Source organism: Bacillus rossius, chromosome 2 (assembly GCF_032445375.1).
Source record: "Bacillus rossius redtenbacheri isolate Brsri chromosome 2, Brsri_v3, whole genome shotgun sequence".
Classification (NCBI taxonomy): domain Eukaryota; kingdom Metazoa; phylum Arthropoda; class Insecta; order Phasmatodea; family Bacillidae; genus Bacillus; species Bacillus rossius.
Genome location: NC_086331.1, coordinates 24051471 through 24071182, shown reverse-complemented (window position 1 = coordinate 24071182; position 19712 = coordinate 24051471). Strand labels below are relative to the sequence as shown.

Sequence of the window (19712 nt, the reverse complement as noted above, 5' to 3'; positions counted from 1 at the left end):
GCCTTACCTACTCCTAACATGCAATATAGGTACCCATTATTTTTACTGTTAGTAAAAAGATTTGTTTTTAAATAATGAAACTGTAATATCCAGTATAATACTCGTGTGTTCTGTTAAAAAAGTGTCTTAAAATGTAAAAAGTAAAAACTGATTAAAATAAAATAAAGGGGTTGTTGTATTTCACCTCACCAATACATTAGTACACAATTAACTACCCGAATACATTACTGCACTATTGCCATCATTCCTTCAACTCATCGTCCATATTCCCGCCAGTTCATCTTCACAACCACAACAACAACAACACACTTGCCAATCCAGACCTACCAACCTACTGACAATATTTACACACAAAGAGTACACAACACCTCCTCCCTCTTTAAGTTATTTGCATACATAGTCCTTGAATCTAGCTGGACGTTGTATCACACGTCTGTGAAATGTTCTTTTTCTAAACTGAACCTCCCCTGATGGATCCGGTTGTGTGAATCCACTGAACGGACTTGATCCTGGACTCACAACTTGACTTGTCTCTTCCTTGTCTAGCCCCAATGTCTGCTGTTCATTCTGGTTCTCTTGCTTGTCCATCCGACGATTATCCTGACTGTTGGCCCCTGTCAAATGCTGGTCGTCTTGTTGATTCTCCATCTGCACTGGTAGTCCTCCTGTTAACCCTTCTAGATCCTGTATCAAAGCCTGTCCCATCACCCCGGTGTGCCTGAAGCTTTTTTTTTCTGTTTACTGGTACTCTCTTGTCCTTGATGTGGAATGGTCATCTCTTTTCTGTGCACCAGTTGGTCCACATGTCGCCTGTGTGATTCTCCATCACATCTGTTACTTCATATATTAGTCTCCCACACGCTGACTTCACAACTCCTGACAGCCACTTTTTGTTTCCTCTATAGCTACGGAATAGCACTGTATCGTTGACGTGAAACTGCCGCCACTCTGGTCCTCTGGACGCCTCTTGTAATGGCTGGGTCTCCTTAACCCCTGTCTGAGGGCGTATCTGATCCAACACAGTTTGTAGCAGTCTTCCCATTAACATTTCGGCTGGAGTGGTTTGTGTTCCAGCACTTGCTGTTGTGCGAAGTGCAAAAAGTGTCCTGGCTAGCTTTGTCTGCCAGTCTCCATTACACAGCTTCTTCAACTTCCCTTTAACTGTCTGCACCATGCGTTCGACTTGCCCGTTGCTTGACGGGTGGAATGGTGTTGCTTGAACAAGTCTAATACCATTTCGTTTTGCAAACAACTTCATTTCTCGCGATACAAAAGCTGTACCATTGTCGGACACCATGCACTCCGGAATGCCATGAACACTAAATATTTCTCTCAACTCCGTTATCACGGCAGCAGATGATGCTGATGGTACTAACTTCACCTCAGGCCATTTTGAGTATGCATCCACAAGTATCAAAAACACCTTCCCTTGAAAGGGTCCGAAGAAATCTATGTGCAGCCTGGTCCAAGGCTTTTCTTCAGGAGGCCAAGTAACATCCCTTACTTTTGGTGGATTTGCTCTTAAGCTCTGGCATTCACAACACTGCCCCACCCACTGTTCAATGTCGTGATCCATTCGAGGCCACATGTAACTTCTTGCCACTGATTTGGACCGTACAATCCCATCGTGGCCTGCATGCAGTATTTTCATGAGGCTTCCTCGTACCACTGTAGGTATAACCACCCGGCTTCCCCACAGCAGGCAACCTTTGTAAAGGGAAAGTTCATTTTGACGACTCCAATAAGGGCGAAGCTCGTCAGTAATCTTGCCTGCGGGCCAACCAGATAACGTATTTTCCTTCACGTTGCTGAGTACTGGATCTTCATCTGTCAATATAGCCAACCGAGTAGCCTCGATAGGGGGATCGGGAAGGGCTTCCAGCATCAGGACATCTTGTACCGCTGGGATGTCGATGGCCGAAGCAGCTATCGGAAGTCTACTCAAAGCATCAGCATGTCCTATCCCTGTACCTGGTTTATGGACGATATGGTAATCATACATAGACAACCCCAGGCTCCAACGTAACAATCTTGGCGATAATATGTCAGGAGTCTGCTTCTGGGGGTCCAACAGCCGAAGAAGCGGCTTATGGTCTGTTACAATGGTGAACGGCCGTGCTGTCACATACTGCCTGAACTTTGTAACCCCAAACATGATAGCCAAGGCCTCCTTATCGATCTGGGCATAATTCTTTGAAGCTTTCTGAAGGGTCCTTGATCCAAAAGCGATTGGTGCTTCACAACCATCTTCAGTGACATGGACCAATACAGCGCCCAGCCCATATTCTGAAGCATCACAAGTTAATATGATAGGCTTCCTTGCATCATAATGCACCAGCACTGTCTCTGACTGAAGAAGTTCTTTAGCTGCCCTGAAAGCCTTGTCGTGTCTTCCTGTCCATTCCCACACCTTCCCGTGATCCAGCAGCCGATGTAAGGGTTCCAATATGTTTGTTTTGCCAGGTAGGAATCTCTCATAAAAGTTCAACAAGCCTAAAAAGGCCTGTAGTTCTTTCTTAGTGGTAGGTGCTGGGGCCTTGTGGATTGCCTTCACTTTATCATCTGTTGGGTGTATACCATCACTATCTACTCTGTAACCTAAAAATGTTACCGAAGTAGCCGCAAAAACACACTTGGGTTGCTTTAGCCGCAACCCGGCTTCTTCAATTCGTTGTAGCACCTGCTTCACCCGTTGCCAGTGCTGTTCTTCATTTAGTCCTGTAACTAATATATCGTCCAACAAGACTACAACACCAGGAATACCTGACAGTAAAGTTGACATTAAACGCTGAAAAATAGCTGGCGCATTACAAACTCCAAAAGGTAATCATTTTACCTTAAATAACCCTTTCATTGTATTTACTGTTAAGAGTTCTGCTGTATTCTCATTCACTGATACCTGCAAGTATGCTTCCGCTAAGTCCAACTTGGTGAACACTTTCCCACCTGCTAAATTGGAAAATGCCTCAGTAATGGTGGGTAGTGGGTAAATGTTTTTCTTACAAACCACATTGACAGTACACTTATAGTCCCCATGTATTCGTACTGATCCATCAGCCTTGCGAACTGGTACTAAGGGTGTTGCCAACTGTGAATAAGCAACTGGTTCGTAAACCCCAAGTTCAACTAACCGGTCAATTTCCTTCCCCACACTCTCTGCCAAGGCAAAAGCTACAGACCGGCTTTTGCGAAACACTGGTTTGGCGTCTGATGGTACCTCTATGCTCACCAGTGGGCCAGTATAGTGACCCAGTTCCACAACATCAAATACCTTAGAGTGTTCCCTGATCACTTCTGCCACCTTTCCCATCTGCAAGCTATATACTCCTTCAATGTTTATCCCTAAGGGCTCCATCCAACTACGACCCAACAGGCTTGGACCCTTCCCATCAGCCACTAAGAACCGTAACCTAGCTGATGCCGATTTAGTTCTTACATTTACTTCTAATGATCCCAGCACCTTCGGTTTTTGTTGGGACCATGTGTGGAGCACCAAGTTTGCATCTTGCAACACTGGTTCCTCTGGCCACAATAGCTTGAATGTGTCGTTGCTAATTATAGTGTGACCCGCACCTGTGTCAACTTCCATGTTCAACCGCCTGTCATCTAACCATACTTCCAGGTGGATTGGTGGTCGACAATTTGATGCTCCTGTACCCATGTTATACAAGCTGTATGTTGCCGCCTCATGTTCTGAAGAATCATAATCCTCCTTTATGCTGTAATTCGCACTACCCTTCCCATCTTTCGTCCCCTTGACCACACCCCTGCTAGTGGTTTGAGTCTTTTTTGTTATGCATGCCCGCTCTAGATGACCTCGTTTGGAACAGAAATGGCAAACTGAACCCTGATGTCTGCAACCTTGTGGATTATGCCAGCCATTGCATCGCCAGCATGATTGTGACTGCTCTGTCGCTAGCTTATTTCCCGTCCCCCACCTGGTGGAACTGCTGTCCGGTGCATTCCTGCTGTGAAAGGCTTTTGGGTTTTCGGATATGTGTCATGGGTTTGGTGCATTCTTGTGTGTTCGCAACTCTGACAATGCTCCAACTAAGTCAGTCGTTGTTCCGCGCAAATGGTGCACATTCCGACTTGCTGTTTCTGCTGCTGTAGCCAAGTCCACTGCCTCTTTACATGTCAATTTGGCCTTAGCAAGCATGGTATGCAGCACTGCTCTATCCCTTACCCCACAGACTATGCGATCCCGTAGCATTCTGTCAAGATCTGTGAAATTGCAATGCGTAGAGAGCCGCCGCAGTTCTGCCACATACTCTGCCACCGATTCTCCTTCAAGCTGATCCCGCTTGTGAAATTTATATGTTTCCACTATTTCACTCGGAGTGGGCTCAAAATGATTGGACAACAGCCCGAAAACCTCAGAAAGTGTCACTTCACTGGTTGCTTTAGGCGATACCAGTGATGTTACCAGGTGATATAGCTCCGTGCCACAAACAGTAAAGAAAATTGCCTTTTGTTCCTCTTTCTCCTTAACTCTGTTCGCCACAAAATAATACTGTAGACGTTCAACATATGTCTTCCACGTATCTTTTCCAGGAACAAACTCGCCAAACGAACTAAACAAAGCCATTAGGGGTTATCAATGTCCATAACCTCAATCAATTACAATTTCCCGTTCCTCAACTAGTTCCATCCCGGAATTGCGTACATCCCATCCTCGTCGCCAATGTTGTATTTCACCTCACCAATACATTAATACACAATTAACTACCCGAATACATTACTGCACTATTGTCATCATTCCTTCAACTCATTGTCCATATTCCCGCCAGTTCATCTTCACAACCACAACAACAACAACAACACACAGCTTGCCAATCCAGACCTGCCAACCTACTGACAATATTTACACACAAAGAGTACACAACAGGGGTAACATGGTCTGGGTACAGTGTATGGTACGTGCAGGCAGATATGGAGACTATACTGCCTGCCCCCATCAATGGAGGAAACAGTGTAAAATGTGCCATTATGTTATAAAAACTCCAACAGATAGCTATTTCAAATTATAAGTAGTACATATTTTTTTAACATGTTTTTGCAATTAAAAATGATATTTTAAGTTTTTTTTTAAATTTATTTCAATTCAAAATTCACATAAAGTAAATCCAAACACAGTTTTGTTATCACTTAGTTTTCAGTGAGGTACAACCTGATAAAAAAATGGTTTGCCATTATTTTAAAACAATGTCAAATTGTTTAGCTAGTTATTCTAGGTCAATAGAATTAACAAATTTGTTTAACCACATTAAAGAAAAACAACTGATATTGTAGTCTCTAGTTACTTTCAAATTAGTCTCAAGAGTACCAAATGTTGCTGAATAAATAAATTTAGCCTTGCTACCTGGAAACATTATCTGTAAATGTTAAACCATAATTTGTTTACTACTTGTATTCTGTACGGTAATGCACAAAAGCCAAATATTACGTCTATTCAACTTTGAAATGATTCACAATCAGTTCTAAAATGTTACTATTTGATTCAAAAAAATTTGACCACCAAAATCCACTATTTGCATACCCCTAATCACCATTCGAAAGCTAATTTTAAACAACAATTAATAACATGTCTTTCTGTAGTAAAATAATATTTCTAGTAAAATTTGTTTCATGCTTGTGCCTTGGGAATGAAGTGAGTGGATATTTCGAATGGGAGTTTTTGTAACCTGCATGTAAATACTGAAGTTTTGATGAGAGCCAGCACTGAGGAGGACTGGCATTAATTGCAAGGTATTCATTGTATACCACCTGCCTACCTACAGCGAGACACGACATAATTTTTCTATCTGTTGAGCGTGTGTATGTGTAACGAAGGACAAAGAGCTCTTGTGTAAACAATGTGTGTTAAATGTCCACAACAGCAACCCACTGCCAGTGCAAAAATGTACCACGAAACCCACTAGCCGGCCCCCAAAGACATTTGAAAATACTTTTGCCCTCCCCCCCTTCAAACTGTATATAATATTTTATCCAAATATGTAGTGCAGTATGATTTTAGTCATTTGCTCAAACTGGGTGTATGATTTAAAAACTGGAACAATTTTCACATAGCATTATTGTAGTGGACTGCAAATATAAATTTTTCATCAAAGAAATTTTTCATGTTGTTTACACGTGGGATAAAATGGAGCAAAAAGTCCAAACACTGGTGATCTCAGAAAGAAAGATAAAAAGCTCAAGAAAAGTTTCAGAGTAAATAATGAATTAGTGATGGCCCGATATCCAAAAACCCGATACCGATACCGATTCCGATATTTCCAAATTTACCGATCCGATACCCGATACCCGATATTCCGATAATAAGGCCTATCTTATTTCTAACACTGATTCTATAAAATTGTGGTTCTGGAGTATTGTTAGAGAAAATAATGAAAATGTTAAATATTAATAAAACATACTTATGTGAATGTATATTATTTTTATTAATTGTAAAATATTGTAAATTCACATTAAAAGAAAGCTAATAATGAAATTATCATAATGGCCTTTAAATAAAGCTCTCTAAATTCAAGGTCTTAAAAAATAAAATTGTTTTTCAAGGCCAGATAAAGCAACATTCTGGAGTAGGTATTACCTACAGTATGCAAAAAACATGTAACTACAAGGAAACAAATTTCAGATTTTTGTGGAGAAATGTTAGCATTTGAATGTGTTCAGGTGAAAGGTGATTCCATTTTTTGGTACAAATTCCACCTGTTAGAGAGCTAAACAATCTTTCAGAATGAATTGAGGCAGGTGGAAAGCCCAGATATATTCTGGCTAACAATATCAGTCTCAGGGATGCAGGGATAAGTGATTCCACAAATTTGATGTATTGAATGTCCTAAAAGATTTCCCACCACGCAATATTTCTTTACAGCAATAATTGCAAATTGATTGGCTGTTTACTTGAAAATGTAACCAGATGTCACTTTTCGGCAGCATTGTGCATTGTACTCACAAAACAATAATGCTTATAACCCGTCAGCTCTATACTAACACAAGCGGGAGTGTGAAAAATAACCTAGCGGCAAGAGGCATGTCGTCTGCCATCTATCGGACTGAGGTAAAAACAACGCCACGTTTTCACACAAAAATCTTGTAGCTGTCCGGTATTAGTCTCTAGTGTATTTGCTTATAAGGTACGAATCACGAGTCACTGCATGTACTTAGTCCAGTGTCTCAACTGTAATCTACGAAAAATACCGTCCGAAAAACATCAAACTTTTGTACCCTTTGTAAAATTTCATCACGGTAAACGACACGCTAGAAAGGAAGGTCTTCAATTAGCAAATTTTGTGACCATTGTTCAAGTGTATCACTCTATTTATTGGTGCGAAAAACGTTAAAATACGTGAAAAGTAATTTCAATACAACTTTGAAACGTACTGCAGAATTTATAAAACCACACATCTTTATTTATGTTGTTGGCAATGCACTCAATATAGCCAACATAATACCTTTGCTGCAACTTGCCCTACTTAAACACGTTTCATATTTTAGATTTTGTAAAACTTACGTAACGTCTTTGTATAGAACAGCAGTTGGCGACCATGAAACGACACGGAAAGAAATAGCCTGTTATATCAAGCAGCAACTTTATTCTTCTTCATGTTTACTTACGGCTACACCACTTATTAAATTAAATATCGTAATTATTTTCGTTTATGTTTTCAATTTATGTACACTTAGTGAACTTCGAAAATTCATCAAGCGAAAACATTTTGAGAATATCTGAAAGGAATAAATATGCACTAATGACTGGGATTTGTGTACACATGGAAGAATTGTACCGTCGGGATGCATTGCAGTATCAGAAAGAAGAAATAGGCTTGAAATTGTTTGAGTGGAAAATATGCTTGGAATTACTAGGTAATATGGTGACGTGAAGAAAGATAAATTACGCCCGCGTAAAATAAGCTTGGAATTATGGTTAAGGTTATGTGAGAAGTATTATCGGCGAGAGAAAACATCGGTTATCAAAAAATCGCAAGTAATTACCGATGTCCGATATTGAAAAAAATGCCGATATTACCGATCTCCGATATCGAATATCGAATATCGGGTCATCACTATAATGAATGATAAGTTATATGAATAAAAACTTTTGTTTCATATAACATGGTACAGAGCAAAAAGTAAAAAGTAAAAACTAAATTCTAAAAAAAAAAATTCACTGAAAAAATTTAATCACAAATATTTATGTACTTTTTGTGTTACTAAATGAAGTCCTCGGTTGTTTGTGTGTTGACATCAGTTGTTCGGTCATAGTAATCAGTTGCTCAGTAGACAAATTACTGTTGTAGTCATCATCATCAGTACTATCATCAAATACTACAACCTGAAACAAAGATATAATTGACTATTAAGATCTATAAACGTAATAACTTATTAACTTTCACAATAAACAATTTCATCTCAATATTCAACCAGTTTTTTAGTACAAGAGTATTACCTATGATTCCTCTCACCTTATGCTCTATGTGACATAAAAATAAGTTTTAGAGTTGCTTAGGTTCTTGGTTGTAGCCGCGTCAAAGTTGAAGATATCACAGACATTTCGGTCAATGTTGCAGACGCCATCATCAGGGTAACAGTTACCTACTGAGGTTCTTGGAAGTTATCATCACCTTAGAGGAGATGCGGACCAATCAGATCCTTCCTTTCTTTTAGTTGGCTGGTTGGTCTGGCTAATCAGAGCTGGGCTTCTGTGATTGGCTAGTCAGAGGCAATCTGTCTTGAGTTGGATGCAGAGCTAAGTTTCGAGGATTTCTGAAGAGTTGTTCCCATATTTTACTTAAATTGCATCCATCTTCTCTATTTATGTTTGATGGATCTTTTAATATTTTTACTAATTCTCAAATGTATATTTTCTTGTATTGTGGGATGTTGGCTGCCAGTTTGCCCTATGTATACTTTGCCACGTGAACATAGAATCCTGTATACATAGGCTGAACTTTCAGCTGGAATTTTATCTTTCACTGATGTCAGGGTCCCCTCAATATTGTTTATAGGTTAAAGAATTGTATGTATTTTGTGCATTCTGAGAATTCTGACCACCACTTGGTATGAAATACCAATGATGTAAGGAATGAAGGCTTTGTTAGAAAGATGCTCATTTTTTTTTCTCTTGGGGTGGCTTTATGACTTTCCTAATTTCAAATTTTAAATAATGATTTCTTAGAGGAGCAGTTGTTAAGTGTTTCATCTTTTCCCCAAGTTTTCTTCTTTTTAAATGGCTCTAGCTCTGTTGACCAAAGTAGAAATAACTGTTCCCTTCTGAGATGGTGGAGGTGTGAACTCACCTGCAGATACCTCTCTTTGTGAGATAATTTCCTGTTAACAATGTGTCCTATGTGGTTCTCCTCTAAATTTTGTCACCAAGATATCCAGAAAAGGCAATTCCATCTGCTACTCTAAGAAAAAAAGTACGAGCATCTTCCTAACAAAGCTTTCATTCCTTACATCAAAGGTATTTCAGACCAAGTGGTCAGAATTCCCAGAAAGCACGAAATACATACAAATTCGTAAAATTATAAACAATATTCAGGGGTCCCTGACATCAGTGAAATATAAAATTCTAGCCCAAAGTCCAGCCAGTGTGTATACAATTCCATGTCCATGTGGCAAAGTATACATAAGGCAAACTGGGAGACTAATAATCTCAAGCGTTTAAGAACATATCAGCGACTATAAACATGAAAACCTACGATCAGCTATACCGGAACACTCAATGGAAATCAGCCACAGGACTGAATTTGACCAATTCAATAATACAAGAACAGATACATTCGAGAATCAGCAAAAATATTAAAAACCCCCATTAAACATAAATGCAGAAGATGGATACAAATTAAGCAGAATATGGGAATGAGTCTTCAAAAAATCCTCAAAACCTAGCTCTGCATCCAACTAAAGACAGATTGCCTCTGACTGGTCAAACAGTCCAGCCAACCAGAAGAGAAGAGACCACTGATTGACCTGAAGCCCCAGCCAATCACAGAAGCCCAGCTCAGATTGGCTGAACAAACTCGCCAACTAGAAGAAAGGAAGGCTCTGAATGGTCCTCATCTGCAGCCAATTGGGAAACACTGCCCTCTCTGGTGAGAGTATTTAAAGGCAGGATAACTCCCAAGAACCTCAGAAAAAAAAAAAAAAAAAACTGGACGAGGGCATCTCTCTGCTCAAACAATAATAGAATAGGACGACATTCATTTACTAATTTCACTTTCTATTTTTCAGGTTTAGATGATAACAGCCTGGGGGCTAGCTACAGCAATACTGGTTTAGCCTAACTTTGACCGAACTATATTGGAACGCAATAGTTCGGTCCTTAAGGCGGCCAGGTGTTTACTAATCTATGTAATTTCTTTTACCGTATCACCAACACGACCACACAATGATATGCCTGTGTGAAGTGACGGCCTGAACTACCTTGTTACATGCAATAATGGGCTAACTACCCTAGCATGTTTCTGTGTTCCCAGGGGTTCGTAGGAGCGGCTTGCACAGCTTTACACTACACGCCACACCCGAATTTAACTAGGTCACTTGAAATTACAGCACACCGACAAGCCTCTATTGCACACCAACACGACACTACATCACGCCAGTTAGCCGATCTAGCTGGTGGGGAGCTTCTCTCCCCCGCCGAATTAGGTACACGTAACTTTTCTAGCATTACACGACATACCAGCGCACACACAGGCCCGTGTGCCAAACTTATACCACAAGACACGCGCCCCGCCCGTTGATCCAAGTGATTCTACAAAAGTGTGGGGTGCACCTGATTTACTATGCACTAAGCGAGTTATAGAAACTTCGGTTTCTGGTCTCGCACACACTAACTGCCCCGGATGGCAATATGATGGATCGGCAAGAACCTCAGTATATAACTGATACCCTGTTGATGGTGACTGCAACGTCGACCGAAACGTCGGTGATATCTTTGCCTTCGATGCGGCTACAACCTAGATGCCAAGAAACTCCAGACAATGGCAGCAAAAACCTGCAATTTTTTTTTAAAACTATGTTTTAATTTAATCTGTTTACATGATTCCGCCTCCACTTAAAACTTTACATGCTGCAGACATTTTCAATACTTGGGTCATTTCTATAAAGTGATGCTGATTGCATGAAGGACCAAGAAATGCCAAAGCTGATATCAGTTATTTCTGGAAAGAAATGTGTTTTTCTGATAATTCAAACCTATAATTATAGTATTTCATTTCTGCAAGCATAGGGCATTTACAACTAGTTCTGATGTGTGTCTAGCTTGACTTCATGAAACTTAAGACAAAATATACTTTTTAAAGAAGCTGCTTTAGGGATAATAGTTAGAAAATTGCAAAGACGAAACAGAAATTTCTGCATCATACAATGAAATGGGTTTATTTCATACATGACTAAAAACTTTTCATATAAGCTCATAATATCAGCAATTTAACTAATTGTGGAAACTATTATTTCTGTACAAGTAGGGTTGTTACAAGAACATAAAAATGGAATCAGTACGAGGGGAGGGGGGTGGAGAGGGAAATATTGGCAACAGTAAGGAAATTTTTTAACCATTATTGGGAAATCTTCCTGTATCAAAGAAGTGGAATAGGATGTGCCACTTGGGCAGATATACAATGTGTTCCATCATTTTCTCATATTTTTCATTAAATAGTAATTTCAGGGTGCTTCTGAACAAGTTGTCTCTCACTGTTATTAATACAGAGTTTACACCAAGCCCCACTTATGTTTTAGTGACTAGCAAATATGCAATATATTTCAGTTTTCATGGGCTTAAAGTAGAAAAATTAAAAGTTTAATAATAAATAATTTATTTTTTTAAATTTAGCAGTATCTAAGAATAAGGAAATACTAGTGTTGTGCGAGATCTCGAACCTCGAGAAAAATTTCGAGAAATATGGCATTCTCGAACAGCGAGGAAAAAAAATAATTTCTCGAAAAAAACGAGAATTTTTTTTGGTACCAGTAACAACTCAATTTGGTATAGAAACCAAATTTGATAGTGATATTGTATTCTTATATGTTGAACATTACACACACACTGCCATTATTTTAGTTTAAATGTTTTAAAAATACCAAACGCGTCTGCCTGTTTGGAAGAAAAATTATTTGGCGAAACACAAAGCAAACATGATGCAATCATTAAGAGATATTAGACTAGCCGATAGTCAACCATCCAAAACCATATGAATAACCGAAACTGTGAATAAAAACTGTCATATAAAAATCCAATTCATCCTGAAAGAAAAACTGCAGTATTTAATTTTTAAATTACGTAAGCATAATACATAATAAAATATGTTCAAACCTAACCTAAAAAAATTGGTTTTGTTTACATACACGTTATTACGGTCAAGTGGGGGGTTTATGGCTCAGCGCCGAACGGAGTTGAAGATGTCCGAGGCAAGGTAAAACAAAGATCTGTTGCTTGGTAAAAACCTCTAAAACCGTCGAGCGTCGCGCGCTCTATGGAGGCGCAGTCGAACTAAGGCTAAAGAGCGGGGGGGGAGGGGGGAGGTGGAAACAAGAGTGCGCTCTGGCGGCCAAAGAAGAGAGAGGGAGGGGGAGAGGACTTAAGGACATGGCCACTAGAGTGCGCCGAAAACCAGGGAAAGAGAACTAGGATGAAAAAGGTTTGATAAGAGTGTACAGAAGTCTGACAAAAATTAAATAAGAATAAAAATGCAAAAATTTTAAAAATGAAGATTTAAACTTAAAACTTAAAATCTGTGCCAAACACACCAATAAACGGCACAAAGTGTAGCTTCCATGTCTTTCACATGTGACTTGTGGACTTCCCTTGCCAATGATGTGTTCATGGCAGTGACATGCCACATTATCAAAGATTTTACACTCAAGACTTTTTGTCTTGGTTGTCAACACTTTCCGAGAGGTCACACTGGTGCTGCCATTGCAGATAAGTTTACTTCAGTCTTGCAAGAGTGGAACATTGTCAAACTAAAAGATGCAATACCTCTATATGTAGTTACAGATAATGGTAGAAACATAAAGCTTGGTATGTCAATGTGCTGTGTCGAACTTGTTCAACTTCAATGTTTTGCACATACATTGCAGTTAGCATTACATGATGCACTGAAGGAGACTGATGGAATGGGCAGCATGTTGAAAAGAGCTAGGACAATTGTTGGACATTACAAGCATAGCTCCAGAGCTACCGAGAAACTTCATAAAATTCAAACTGAACTTGGACTGCCAGCACTGAGTTTGATCCAAGATTGTGCGACTAGATGGAACTCAGAGTATCTCATGCTCAGCAGGTTACTAGAAAATAAAGAAGCACTTACATGTCATTTGGCCACTCAAAATATTGACAACTTAACAGTCTTTGAATGGCAACTCGTTCCAGGGTAGGTCAAAATTTTGAAACAGTTATATGAAGCCACAACTGAATTATGTGCAGAACAGTCTCCTTCAGCTTCAATGGTAATACCGGTTTTATTTTCTGTGACACAATATCTCGCAGGTTATGTAAATAAAAATAAGGGAATAATGGGAGCTGGTGTGGTGTTTGCTAGAGCACTGCTTCAGTCTTTGAAGGCAAGGTTCCCTTTGTTTGAAAGAAGTGAACCATATTACACTGCTATGCTAGTAGATACATGATTCAAGCACGTTGTTGTACCCAAAGATGAAAAAATGATGGCAGTTGAGCATTTGAAGCGAAAAGTGGAACAAATTTCACCTCAAGTGTTGAATGAAAAATTTTTTAAGTCTTCAAATATTGATCAATATTAAATATATTATGAATAACATGTATGTTTCAGGACACTAACTTCAACATTACCTACATTAACGTTAAAAAAAACATATTTGTCATACTTACATAATTTTTCAATGCCTACTATATTATTTTTTTTAACAATGTGTACAGCTGTTTAAAGTTTGTATATCTACAAAGTGTGTATTTATTGAGGTTGTCAAAATGTTATACTTAAAGCAAAATATATTCTCTCTGATTCAGAAAAACCTGAAGCTCAAGGAAAGAAATCATCTCTCTCGAATACGTTTGATGAACTGGCACAACAGGCTGAAAATAATGGCAACATGGAAGTGTCAGACTAAGTTTCTTTGCCTACTATTCCAAGAGCGGATGACCCCTTAAAATGGTGGAAAGAGAAGGGCAGTAGTCTTTACCCCCAATTGTGCAAAATTGCAATGCAGTTTCTCGGGATTCCTGCAACTGAGGCAGCCAGTGAACGAGTGTTCTCAGGAGCTGGGAACATTGTGAGCTGCAGGAGACAACTTCTTGCTACAGAACATGTGCAAGAACTTGTTATTCTCCATGAAAATAAAAAAAGGATGTAAAAATAGTGTGTTTAATAATTAAAGGTGTTTTCATCATAATTTGTTATTTTTATTGATACGATTATTGTTATTATTAGTACAGGTTATTTTTATTTCTTCTAAGATGATTTCTTGTTGATGCTTATCATCACAATTACCATGTTAGCTACTAGACTTTTACCTAAGTGGGTGAATATTTATTATTTAGTGTAGGCCTACATAATGTGTGGTGCATGTCAGTTGTGCACAGGCAACTACATTGTCATTCTATATGATAAACAACAATTTTATGTACAGAACAATATACAGTAAACTCTCGATTATCCGTGTTAATTGGGACCTTCCGATGCCCGGATAATTGAATGCCCATAAAAAAAAACCCGGATAATTCGTTTCACCACTTAAAAATGGTGTATTTACTGGCAAAAGAGTGTCTCTTCAGTAGAATTCTATGAGTACAAGCAAAGGCTTTGTATACCGTGTCCCAGCTTATTGGACCGTAAACAATACTGGCACTGTGTTGCCGCCATCCTTCTCCTGTCCCCTTTATTGCTACGGGAGGGAGAGCGGCGGCAGTCTCAACTCAGCATCTCCCTCCACCCTTTTAACGACCTAAACCAAACATACAAAGCATTGTCAACATCTGCGTGGGTAGATGTTTTCATGCTTTTACGTTTAGAAGGCCCTGCCACACTGTCTGATCTACTAGCAAACTGCAAAAGTTTTTCTTCACTTTTATTAATGTCTTGCACGGTTTGGATTCCAATTTCATATTCCTGTGCTAATTTCACAGCAGTTTCTCCTTTCTTTAACTTGTCCACAACTTCTAACTTCTATGCTATTGTCAGCACTTTATGTTTCCTTTTACCAGACATGATTACAAAAACAAATGTGCCTGGGAGAAGTGATGTAAATAACTGTGTGAAAAATGCCTCTTCCAGCCGTCAGGAGTGTGGGAAGATAAAAGAGGTAGAGGGACCTTTTTTTTTTTTAGCGTGGCAAAGCGCTGTGAAAAGAACGCTTGAAAAGAAATTGAAAAAAAGGGAGGGGGAAGGGGGGGAGTTGAGCCGGAAGCGGCAGTCAAGGCATTCCTTTTTGGTTTAAAGTGTGACAAATTGACGGGTGAAGGTGGCGGGGGAACGAGGGTCTGAAGGGTCAGGTAAATAGGTTTCTGACACAGCAGTAAAAAAAAAAAAGCGCAGCGCAGTCGCGGCGTAGCTACACCCCGTCATTTTTTTTACAACTCCATAAAAAAATCAAGCACGGATAACCCGAAAACCGGATAATCCAGGCCCGGATAATCGAGAGTTTACTGTATTTTGAAAGTGATATCTAAAGTAAATCTTGATTATTTAAAAATTTCTCATTCTCATCTCGTTTCTTGCGAGAAAAATATTTTCTTTCTCAAAAATTTCTTGAGGCCTAAATCTCATTCTCGCAGAACCCTAGGAAATACGAACAGAAAGGGGGTAAAAAAAATTGCACTCACATAAAGCTTTGCTTATTTTTTAGCATAGGATGCATTTATGATGTTTATAATCTTTATTTCTGCAGCTAAATCAATTTTCTATTGATATGTACACAAAACCTGCAATGTTAAGCCTAAACATATAGACTGCAAAATGTAAACAATGTAGTACAGTGGCATTCCTAGCTCCTCACTTGTCCACTTAGAAAAAGACAGCCAGACGTTCAGTAGGTAATCATTTTGCTGAAGATGTCACACTAGACTAAATAGCATTAAAATATTAGTATTTTGGCTTGTAACGAATTTAACTACAGGTTTGAAGTGTGCTTCACAAATTCTTGTTTTTGCTTCCAGTACAGTGAAATTCCGTTACAACGTACTTCAGAATAACGTATCTTTCAGTTCAACGTATGATTTTAAATTCCCGCTCAAAACACCAATGTAAACAATGTAAAAATATTTCACTTTAACGTTAAAAACGTATCCTACCTTTCAATACAACGACCATTCTTTTCCAGTTATCAGGAAAATTTTACATGATAGTTACTGATTTTGCGCAGGGGTTCTTTAATATAAATGTACATTACGATTAATTTTTATCACTTTCAAGAATCGTTAACAAGTATAAAACGTAAACAAACATTGTATCAATGATTCATAGAATCATAGTACAGTATAACGCGCCATTCGTCTTCCTCCATGGATCACACACTTAGTGCACGAGACGATCTAAACAATCGATTGCTGTCTCGCCCCTCTTCAAGACAATTGTTTTTAGCTGCGCCATCTTTTGGTTATTTATAGAGCACGTTTTAAAAGTTTCAATTACCGCAGATACAAACGTTAAATAAAAATTATATTTTAAATTATATACAAAATAGAAAATCCAATAATGTTAATTTATGCAGGTTAATTTTAGAACTGTTTGGTGTCACAACATGGCCGACACGCTTTGTTTTGCCACGAAGGTCGGAATGTTGCCTGGCACAGCCATGCTCTCGATGCACGCTACTAGTGCGGAGCTATGGTTATCTATGGATGAGAGGTTTGTTTATGTTTGATGTGGCACGAGAAAAACAATATTGTTGATTGAATATTTTAATCAGGATGGATGGCCAAAAAGATAAAAAGAAACGCAAGCAGTTTACTTTGAAAGAAAATGTGGAAATTTTAAAAGAAGTTGACAAAGGCTGGAAAAATGCAGATGTGGCACGGTCGTTTGGTTTGGTTCCCACTACACCGTCAACAATAATAAAAGATCGCGAAAAAATTATTAAACTGTATGAACAGTCATCTTTATCTGCTAATCGCAAGAGACTTCGCCTAGGAGATTACGAGGGAATTCTATCCCAATAAATGTACACATCTGCAAAATAGTTTAACCCATTTTTGTCATTTTGTATATGTAGGACCAGAATTTAGGCTACTGTATCAAGTTCAGTAATTTTTTTTAAATTCTTGTTGTTTTACAAATGTTTGCTTCCAAGCTAATGTAACATTTGATCCCCTACTACTTTATTTTTAAAAATTCAAAAATACTACGTTTTAAAGGTAACTTTCAGAATAAAGTACTTTCATTACTAAGTATAAAAGTTGAGGCTTTATTGATGTACTTTATAACGAGATTCTACTGTACCGCTGCAAGTCTGCTGATCAATGAGCTTTCGACACTGAGCTCCGTCTGCCGGTAGCAGACTGCAGACACATAATGGTCACTCCTCACCTCCCAACACAAAGCCATTACTTAAATTTAAAAGCTTAAGTGTTGAGATTAGTGTGGTTCAAAACAATAGATTTTGTACATAAGTGGTACCTATTTTAATAATACTGTAAGTTCATTGCCTTGGCCATGAATAAAACCCTAACTTAACTTAATGTACATATATTATGAATCAACTATTTATGATGATTTGAATGTACGAACCTTATGTCTCCTTGCAGTGAGTGGCAAACTCCATGCAGATCCAGATGAAGAAGAAGAAGTCAAGAGATTCGGTCTTTTTATTGTGCGAGAGAGTAAACTTGAAGTACTAATCTGGAACATATACTTTGCATTGTTTAAATAAACAGTATATACACATTTTCAACTTTTTATTATCATTATTAACACACAATATTGACATTCACAATCAAAGCACCTGATCCAGAAGCTTGTAAACAGAAACTTATGTATTTCCCAGATAATTACCTTAAAAATTCTATTTTCCATTTTAAACAATGTAAATTGGGGTCAGAATTGTTTTTAAAACCCCTCCCCCGTTTTTTCCTCAATCCAATTAAATTATTTAACACAAAACTTCAGACCTGAAAACCTAGACTGCAAGTATTACAGAGATACTTCAGGCTGTGAGTGATGGGATGACACAGTGGCATAGTGCTAAATGTAAATAATGTAGTACAGAGGCTTTACTAGCTCCTCACTTGTTCACTTCAAAAAACACACCCAGACAATTATTAAGTAATCATTTTTCTGAGGATGTCACACTAAACTAAATAACATTAATAGTTTAGTATTCTTGCTTGTAATGACTTTAACTTTAGTTTTAAAAAAGGCTTCAACATTCTTGTTTTTGCTTCCAGTACTGCTGCAAGTCTGCTGAGCAATGTGCCTTCGACACTGAGCTCCGTCTGCCGGTAGCAGTCTGCAGAGACACGCTGGCCACTCCTACACCTCCTAACCCCGGCCACGACTTAAATTTAAAAGCTTAAGTGTTGAGCTTTGTGTGGTTCGTAAAATAGATTTCGTACACAAGTGTAGTACTCATTTCCCTAACTTAACTTAATGTACATAAATTATAAATTGACTATTATTATGGTTTATATGCGTTAACTGACCTGCGCTGTTGCAACTGGGTCTGACGAGCCACTACACCCATTCTCTGGTTCACTGTCCGTATCAGACAAAGTAATTATTTCAATCACACGTGGAGCGGACTCGACAATTTCAGGAATATCCTCGCATGGCTGCAACAAAAATTAGACGTTAGTATACAATAGACATTATTCACATGAATTTTTACTTTTCTTATTAACAGTCAATTTTGATCTTCACATGCAAAGCACCTGTGCCACGTAGTGGCCGATCCAGAAGCTTGTAAACAGAAACTAATGTTTATCCCAGATAATTCCCTTAAATAATCTATTTGCTTTTTTTACCAATGTAAATTGTGGCCAGGATTGGGTTTACCCATACCCCCCATTTTTCCTCAGAAAAATTAAATTATTTAGACACAAAACTTCAGGCCTGAACACATAGACTGCAACTATCACAGAGATAACTTCAAGCTGTGAGTGAAGGGAAGACACAGTGACATAGTCATAAATGTAAACTATGTAGTACATGTCCATTTAGAAAAAACAGATCCAAACATTCATTAGGTAATCATTTTTCTGAGGATGTCACACTAAACTAAATAATATTAATAGTTTAGTAATTTTGCTTGTAATGACATTAACTTTATTTTTGATGTAGGCTTTACGTATTTTTGTTTTTGCTTCCAGTACTGCTGCAAGTCTGCTGAGCAATGTGCCTTCACACTGAGCTCCGGCTACCGGTAGCAGTCTGCAGAGACACACTGGCCACTCCTACACCTCCCAACCCCGGCCACGACTTAAATTTAAAAGCTCAAGTTGTGAGCTTACTGTGGTTCATAAAATATATTTTGTACACAAGTGGTACCTATTTTAATTATACTGGAATTTTATTGCTATGGGCCTCTGTTCATATCCATGATAAGTAAAACACGAACTTAACTTAATATATTATGAATTGACTATTTTTATGGTTTGAATGAATTGACCTTCTCTATTACTACTGGGTCTGAACGTGGAATGGAATTTCATTGCCATGGGCCTCTGTTTATAACCATGATAAGTAAAACACTAACTTAATTTAATGCACATATATTATGATTTTAATATATTTATG

At 38.4% G+C, this 19712-nt stretch overlaps 1 protein-coding gene across 9 annotated transcripts in view; it reads right to left on the bottom strand.

Moving 5' to 3' along the window:
* The window catches only part of LOC134529175 (uncharacterized), a 646085-nt gene that overhangs the window by 1911 nt on the left and 624462 nt on the right, over positions 1 to 19712 (bottom strand). For 8 of the 9 annotated variants that reach the window (XM_063363010.1, XM_063363001.1, XM_063363008.1 and 5 more), the window contains 3 exons: positions 18620 to 18748; positions 17709 to 17819; positions 8206 to 8338 (listed from right to left, as the gene is read on the bottom strand). In XM_063363010.1, the coding sequence (XP_063219080.1) occupies positions 8206 to 8338; positions 17709 to 17819; positions 18620 to 18748 (373 nt within the window). The remainder of the gene's footprint in view (positions 1 to 8205; positions 8339 to 17708; positions 17820 to 18619; positions 18749 to 19712) is intronic. The other variant, XM_063363007.1, reaches the window with a different exon arrangement.